General features: G+C 34.8%; 1 protein-coding gene across 1 annotated transcript; it reads right to left on the reverse strand.

Moving 5' to 3' along the window:
- Positions 1 to 3537: 3537 nt before the first annotated feature.
- Positions 3538 to 7514, reverse strand: LOC109021009 (WAT1-related protein At5g64700). The gene is made up of 7 exons (XM_019003551.2): positions 7175 to 7514; positions 6958 to 7020; positions 6765 to 6881; positions 4991 to 5249; positions 4560 to 4718; positions 4209 to 4360; positions 3538 to 4092 (listed from the first exon to the last, which is right to left on the reverse strand). Exons 1-7 carry the CDS (start codon positions 7345 to 7347, stop codon positions 3903 to 3905), a joined length of 1113 nt encoding a protein of 370 aa, XP_018859096.1. The 5' UTR covers positions 7348 to 7514; the 3' UTR covers positions 3538 to 3902.
- Positions 7515 to 8375: the final 861 nt, after the last annotated feature.

Genomic DNA, 8375 nt, shown 5'->3' on the forward strand with positions numbered 1-8375 from the left:
GGTTTTTACTCAACGGACACGTGTTGAAAGAAATTAATTTTAAATTAATAGTTGAAATTCCCGTTTTTAAGTAACTTTTCAACCAAGGAAAAATAACCCACCACCTCGTACATGGCAATCAATGTCAATTGTTAATGATGAAAAAGAAGGTAATCCCGGGTCATGAAGTTACGCGTAGAGTAATGCCGTTAGGAAAAAAATGAAATTAGAAAATCATGTCGTTGTTGAGGCCGTTCGAAATAACATTTTATTAAAGGAAAATGACAACATGTACAAATCATAGTATCGATGTTGTTTTTTGCTTTTTTTAAGGATTTGTGTTTGTATAATTTTTTTATATTGTGTTTTTAATTTTTTGTAAATAAAATTAGTAAAATACCATAAAATTGAAAAAATGCATCAGTTCCACCCGCAAGGCCACAAGTACAAATCATACAAGAATAAGGTCAAGCATATTAGATAGCATCAAATCGTACAATAGCATCTCAGAAAAATTACAATAAAAAATGAAACACATATAATTAAGGTCAAGCATCAAAATATTTCTTTTCACGGTTTGTTTGGAAACAACAGTGAACAACCCAGGTGCAATTAAAAACTTGTACATGGTTTCGGTTGGTAACAACAATGAACAGCCCAGGCACTTGACAGAAATTGATATATAAATACAACAGGAAACTTTGGTGACAGATTAAGATAGCATTAAATGATTTACATTATTATTAAGTTTAGAAATTTTAAGACTACATAATAATGTAATAAATAAAACCCAAGATGTGATCATGGCACACTTGTACTTCATCTTCATTGATTGGAACTTGGCATCTTCTATTCTTGCACGTTCAACTGCTATCCTTTCATTACTTCATTTTGCTAATTCTAAGGTGCGCTTACAACAAACTGGTAGCGACATTGCAAGATCAACCCATTGGAAAAATCCACACTGGTTTTGACCCTTATAATATCGACAATTCAAAAAATGCCTTCCAAAACTGTTGGGCTTGGTCGACGTCCGTAGTTTGAAGGGAATGCCACAATAACATAGAGGTCTTCGTCCCAACACCAGTTCATCTTTTGCCCTCATAGGATGAGGGCAATTTATGGACACACTGCTTCTAGTTTCCATAATTCTTGTACAGAAAGTAAAAACCACAAAGTAAACAAACTGCTAGGGTAAAGTTTCTCACATTTCTTCCAAAAAGAATAAAGGCAGACAGCTCACAAGAAGCTGGCATGTGCACTGCTCACATTTGTTGCATTACAGTAATCATAAAAGTTGTGGCAACATGATCTGTTTGAGATGTCAACAATTCTTCAGGAAACAGATCACAATATGAGTATATGGTTATGCAGAAGCTCACAATGTGTCCAGAATTAATTATGAATAGGGAATTTATAATATTGATGTTATAAAGGGAAATGCATATCACAAAATATAACAACATCATATAGATTGGTTTGAGTGACTGGAGTTCAGAAGATTATAACAGCAACATATACATTCCAAACTAAAACAATATCACTTGAATAACAAACACTGCAGCAATTCCACCCACACTTCTTATCACAAAACAGCCTTGACCCCTGGCTTTGTTAGCCACTGTTTAGTTCATTTTCATCAGTTGCTACTATATTCTCATACTACCATAAACCTCCCTGCCCCCTTTCCCAACCAAACAACATAGTCAGTAATGAAACAGAGTAATTTGTAATAACATCTCGGCAACATGGTCAGTATTGGAAATAAACACAGTAATGGAACTAAAATGAATTACAGACTCCAATATAGTAATGGTTTTGGATACTTCAATATAATTAAGGTCTTGGATATGCAGTAAATCTATGGTTATATCTAATGCACGTTGGTCTTGCAGCAACAATTGTTTTGACCCAAGGGTATGAGAGTACTGATATGAGAATGCACTGACAGAAGGCCAAGTAAACTGATTCACTTCATATATGGATCAGTTATAATGGGCAGGAAAAAGTATATATATGTGGTTACGTAAAGTTGAAGCAGTCACATAAGTAATGATCAAAACACACGACACGCATAATTTAGCATTAATCCACCAGTATTATTCATCTCATTTTAACTGGAATGTTTTGACAAAAACAACAGACACGCAAGATGAAGACCTCGTGCGAAAATCCAATAAACCCCCAAAATAAATATACATCAGAAAATAAAAATTGATGAACTGTAATGAAGTGTCATGTAAAACGATATTTCAAAAAGTGGCAAATGGCCCAAAAAAATGATGTGAGCCTAAAATTTGAAAAATGGTGGTAGATAACCTTCAAGTAATTTGTCATCCACCATAGCAACCGAAACCCAACACAGAGTGAGATGAATCACCAGGATGCAGCATTTTCAATCCAGAAAATTACGAGTGCGCACATTTCATTACCAAAAAGTTGAGCTTCGGATGGTTGCGGTTGGAAACACAGAAAGTAGAAAATGGCAAAGTATGAACACATGAATAAAAAAATGTACAACAATAGCATCTTCAACTTTCAACAGAAACTCAAATCCCAATCATTGTCAGTGTAAATCGAACTCAATCACAAAATTAAATGGTGATGCAAAACCCATCAAGGAAACCCTAATCTCGAGGGTCTTTTTTTTTTCGTTTAGTAGACAACATAAATATGGGAACTTACTTGGTTGTCGACATGGCAGTTGTGCTGCAAAGATGAAAATCGAAAAGGGAAGATCAAACCCGTGCAAAAGTCCTTGGATACAGTTGGAGAGGGAGGGGGTGGGGATATGCAGCTCTTGAAATGTAGGAGATGCGGTGGCTGAAATCTTGAAACACAGCAGATGCGGGTATTGAAATGCAGGTGATCTCGCGGCTCTTGAAATCTTGAAATGCAGGGCATGTGGAGTAATTCGGAACTGAAGAGTTTTGAGGGGAAATAGACGAATTGGGAGTAGAAAAGGCTAGTTTTCCACGACAGGCCATATATGCACAGACGGTCAGACCCACCAAGTTTTCTTCTTCCAAAAAGCGAAAAATCTCATCTCAACTTTACTTCCAAACACATTTTACTATGGGACCCACAAAATTTTTTTGAAACAACCCAAAATTTCAACTCATATCATCTTCACATTATTCATAAAAATCTCAAAATTTTTATTTCGTCTCACCTTCCAAACCAACTAGACACACCAGTTTTTAACCACCCTTCTCGATCATGGACATGAAAAGTTTTGGAGGGGTGTCTTGAACTAGTCATGCATGCATGTGTGTAGTAATGCATCATTATTTGCAGCCACTTTCATTGTTGTTCTGATCTCGGTTTAGGGTGTGATCATCTTATCATTATTTATTAAAAAAAAAAAGGGTCATATTTTCTTTATTATTCTGCTAATTTCATATATAAAGTTCCTAAAGAGGAAAGAGTACTTTCTAATTCTAATTTCCTCGTATATTACAGATTATAAAAAGGGGATTGACGCGTTTATCCTTTGTACAATTCCACACTAACATATACTTATGTGTGTATGTATATATATATATATATATATATATATGTATAAGCGTTTATCAATATATAATACATGATATGTGGAAACAATATTCTTGATCTAACCTACGAGCCAGGTACTAGCTAGGCCAAAAATATTGTCGCCAATTAAGAAGAGATAGATTTTCTAAAGAAGAGAAGTAACTGCTACACATAATACAAAAAAATTCACAAAAGTAAATTCATAAACTGACATAACTTTACATGATACGTTAGATATATTTTACAATAAAAATAGTTTTACAAATCTAACGTACGTATAACAAGCTATGCCAATTTATGAATTTACTTTGTACAATCTTTAACTTGCAGCTAAAACACTTATCTTTAAAAGAATTCATGATCGATCGTGGTCGTTGCTGTATTATGTGTTATACAATTAATAAGGGTGGTGGACTTTTGGATATTGCTGCTGCTGCTGCTTCTTTCAATTCTGAGCATTCCTTAATGTGATCAACTTCAGCCGTTAAGGTACTCCCCTCGTTCATGATTTTTTGTTCTCTACCCTTCCCCCACAGAACACTGTATAGCCCTCCAACCAACAAGGTCCCACCTAAAACACTAAATATACACATGGCAAGAAGAGAGCGCATTTAATATTTTGCAAATTAAATAAAATAATAATAATTAATAATGCAATGAATGGGAAATTGAAGAATAATTAATTAATAATTTACCTTCCCAGGCCAATGATCTCGCCTAAGAGAATTGCAGAAGACAGCATTGTAATTATCAGGGCCAAAGGAGTAGACATGGCAAGAAAAACCGGCCCCTTCATCTCAATAACGCATGCTTGCAAGTAGTATGTAACGCCAGTTACAACTATTCCCTGCAGCCAGAAAATGCATGGCCACTAGCTAGTTTAGATGAAGTCGTGTCTTAATTTGAATAAAAATGAAACTCGATCCTGCCGGCCAGGATCATTGTTTTTAATTCCTAAAAGGTATATATATATTCTATCGACGTTGGATTTCTTTAATCGCAATCAATATTATTGAACAAATTAAGTAGTGGCAGTGGAAAGTTACGCAGTAGGCGACGGCTACAAGCCTAACATTCCAGCCCAGCTTCCATTGATCAGGGTCTCTTTCGAAAGCAATGGCAATGGCAAATGACTGAATGGAGCTGAAAAGACACTGAAGAGTCGTGAAGAGAAGCTTTGGAGGGTAGCTTTTCATAACCGGCGCCTGCATGCAATATACATCCCAGATCAGAAAATGTACATAAATTCCACTATTATTTAAGCACTCACACACCTAAACGTAATCTATACTTATTAAAAAGAAAGTCTCCACCAAATCGGGGGCCATTGCCAATATTCCATGTGCAATATTGGCATTGCATGCCAAGTATCTTCGACACCCTCCACAATATTCCTATATATATATGGCCTCACCCACAATAGAAAGATATTCATATATATATATATATATATATATCAAATATATAATATATATACCTGCAAAACAAGCCACAAACCCCACAAGGTGGTGGAAACAAGGAAGAGGAAGCAACCCTTTAACCACGTTTTGCTGGAAGAAAGATCATGGGCATAAGATTCTTGGGTTTTAGGGAGACCGAAGAGGTGATGATGATGGCCCAAGAGGTTGAACTGCGGCCCCCTGTATAAGGCAAGGATGGCTGCACCGGCCATGCAAACCAGTATGCCTGAAAGCTTTGCAACCCCCGCGGCTGTCCTCAACTTCAACACCTCCTTCCTGCATGTCACAAATTAATTACATCTACTTCCATATAATATTTAAGTACTTGTTAACAAACATTCGTGACAATTAGTACATGACATATATAATTATTTTATGCACCTAGCTAGTACTAGTTCATGATATATAAGTATATATATATATATATATATTATATTCTCCTTAATTTGAAATTAATTTGGAATCAAGAAGTTAATTTGGAATCGAATTGTTGGACAGAACATAATTAAGTATTAATTATTCTGTCAATAATGTGATCCTAATTAATGGCGGCGCCGGAGAATATTCTAGAGAACCGAATCTTAGCAACAAAAGAATTAATTAAGATATATATCACTAGAGCCAATATTTTTTTCCTTCTTTTTCTTATATATATTTATATATATAAATATATATATATATATATATATATCTTAATTAAGATGTTTAAGTACGTACTCATGATATGTCAAAAGATCAGGAGACAACATGATCATCATCTCAGTACTCCATTGGCGACAAAGCTAGATAGCAAGCTAGGCTACCATCCATCCATCGTTGTGAGTCGTGACGAACAGAGAAGCATGCAGATCATATATATCTTTGTCAGAGTCCGCTTTAAACCCCAAGATTTTAGTTTGATTAATTAGTAATTAAGCTGGTTAAACTTACATATACCTAATTCACAAATAATTCATTGCTTGAAATTAGACAAAAATCTCCTAAGCTAACTAGCTATAAGATATAATATTGGATTCATGGTATGCATTACACGGTTTCACATCAGTTTAGAGAGGGTAATATGGTAGTGGATTCTCTGGCATGACAGGAAGAAGAGGGGAAAAATTGTACATACATTGGCTCTGATGATTTGCCTCGCCATGTTCAGGGTTTGCTCCCGTTGGATTTTCTTGATTTGCCTAGTATTAGGCTATAGATTGCTTTTGTGTTTTGTTTTCATTTTTTTATGTTGTTCAGTGTTTTATTTGTTTGGGGTTTTTCTTCAACCATAAGTGAGAATTTTTAATAAAGTTCTGAAAGTGCCGTCCTCTTTTTTTTTTTTAAAAAAAAAAAAATCTAATATTGGGTACCGCACCCAGAATCCGGCCTTAATTAAGCCGATCGATTGATATTTAATCCCATTTTTCTCATGAGACTACAATTTTTTATCTCCCAACAAGTACTACATGCAGTTTGTATATAGCTATATATGCCATATTAATTCCTGCAGATCATGACCTTCCCTCAAAGCAGCTCTGATCTCCAAATTAAGACTAAAGCTTGCATATATATTAGTCAGAGAACCACTACGTACGCAGACTCCCGATCGAGCTAATACAGTACTTTAGTTGTTTTAGTTTCGTAATATCATGAGGTTTGTCTTACAAACACTTGATGGTTTAATACTTTTTCTTAATTTTCCTATCAAATAAGGCTTGGGTCTAGACGTTAAAGTAGACAAGTATAGATTGCAAAGTAATTTGAATGTGTGTGTGTGTGTGTGTATAGAGAGAGAGAGATCAACTGATCTACCTGAGTAATACAGCCAAGAAGAAAGTTATGACAGGAAGGCAGTTTGTAGTTGCAGCAGCCAAAGTTGCTGACGTATAAACAAGTGCCATACCGTGGATATCTAGGCTTAAAGTGATCCTGAGATTGCAAAACTCATGAAGATTAACAACATTTCGAGGCAAAATTAAGGAAACAATTAACGAGGGAGGCATACCCAAATAGAGAGAGAAGAAAAATCTTGCAGAAGGTCACAAATGACAAGGGAACCACCTTTTTCCTGGAGTTCGCAATAAAAAATAAACTAAGGTCATTCACCATTTGATCTCAAATAATTTTACAAAAGAAAAGAAGAAGAAGAAGAAGAAGAAGAAGAAGAAGAATCTTATTGAAATCGAATCAGTACTAATATTAATATATGTTGTTATACTTACCACTCAAAGAACAAGGCGAGAGGAGCTATGAAAATGGTTGCCGCAGCTTGTCTATAGAAAACAAACACGAAATTATTCATACCACCATTGAATGCGGCCTTGGAAAGCAAGAACATGCCTGCATATATTGCTTGTATGAGAATCACGGCCAAATAAGGCTTCTTCTCATCCATTTCGATCTTGGGGCTGAAACCTAGCTAGCTGCTAGGCTAGTACGACTCTTAGCTTGTTGGAGTAGCAAGGACTGGCTGGGCAAAGCAAATACGAGATGGAGTCTATATATACAGATGGAAGAGCAGCGAGATACCATTATTGCACATGATTAATTAAGATCGATCAGAATGGTTAACAAAAAGAAAATGGGTTCTCCCACCGGGACTTGTGTGGTGAAGATATCAAGTAGCTTTAATACGATGGGGGCCACCAAAAGTTTCTGTTAGTGGTGTCTATTGATCACCAGTACCCGTGCAGAAGTTCCAAAAAACTAGTTGTCGCGCTTAAGAACAACCATGCGTATTTCTTCTTTCAATGCGCGCTTTACGTACATCATCTACGTACGTCGCTGGCTCTTCCGGTGTCCACATTTTCTCTAATTAAATAGCTAGCCAAATAATTAATAACATAAAAAGAAAAACGAGACCGGGTAATTTTAAAAAATAATAATAATAAAGGTAAAACAACATCAAAATCATTTCGTGATATGTGCTTAATTTTGAACCACCAATATTTAAAAAGCTCCAACTTTCAACTTCATTATAAGGAAATTCGATTTATACACTTTTAAAATACGTAAATTTCGTATATTTCATTTAAAAGAAGTGTGTAAATATGAGGCTCACTCCAACAAATCTATTTTTTAATGATACAAGATGATATTTATAATTTTAAAGTGTAAATCTTGTGTACAGTGGCGTAACCAACAATTTTTCTTAGAGAGGGCCAACTTTTCTATCGCATGAGATGTTTAGGTAAAATGAAAAAATATTACAAAATCATAAAACATATAGAAAATTAAATCTCGATTACTTGCTAAATAACGTAGAAATAAAATTTTAAAAACCCAACTTAATGTCTATTTCAGATTTTTTATAACAATATTTCATAGAATAATATTCATCAATTATTATTTTTGTAAATATGAACAATTTAAAATTGTTTTCTTGATACAAACTATCAAGTAATCTTTTAAAATGTCATCTTT

The sequence above is a fragment of the Juglans regia genome, chromosome 1 (genome assembly GCF_001411555.2).
Source record: "Juglans regia cultivar Chandler chromosome 1, Walnut 2.0, whole genome shotgun sequence".
Classification (NCBI taxonomy): Eukaryota; Viridiplantae; Streptophyta; class Magnoliopsida; order Fagales; family Juglandaceae; genus Juglans; species Juglans regia.

Bases quoted from the DNA above. Each gene is read 5' to 3' on its own strand.
- LOC109021009 (XM_019003551.2), bottom strand. From the start codon at position 7,347: ATGGATGAGAAGAAGCCTTATTTGGCCGTGATTCTCATACAAGCAATA. The intron at 6,882-6,957 runs GTATGCCTCCCT...TTGCAATCTCAG, and splicing joins TTTCTTCTCTCTCTATTTGG to GATCACTTTAAGCCTAGATA. The intron at 4,093-4,208 runs GTAAATTATTAA...GTGTATATTTAG, and splicing joins GAGATCATTGGCCTGGGAAG to TGTTTTAGGTGGGACCTTGT.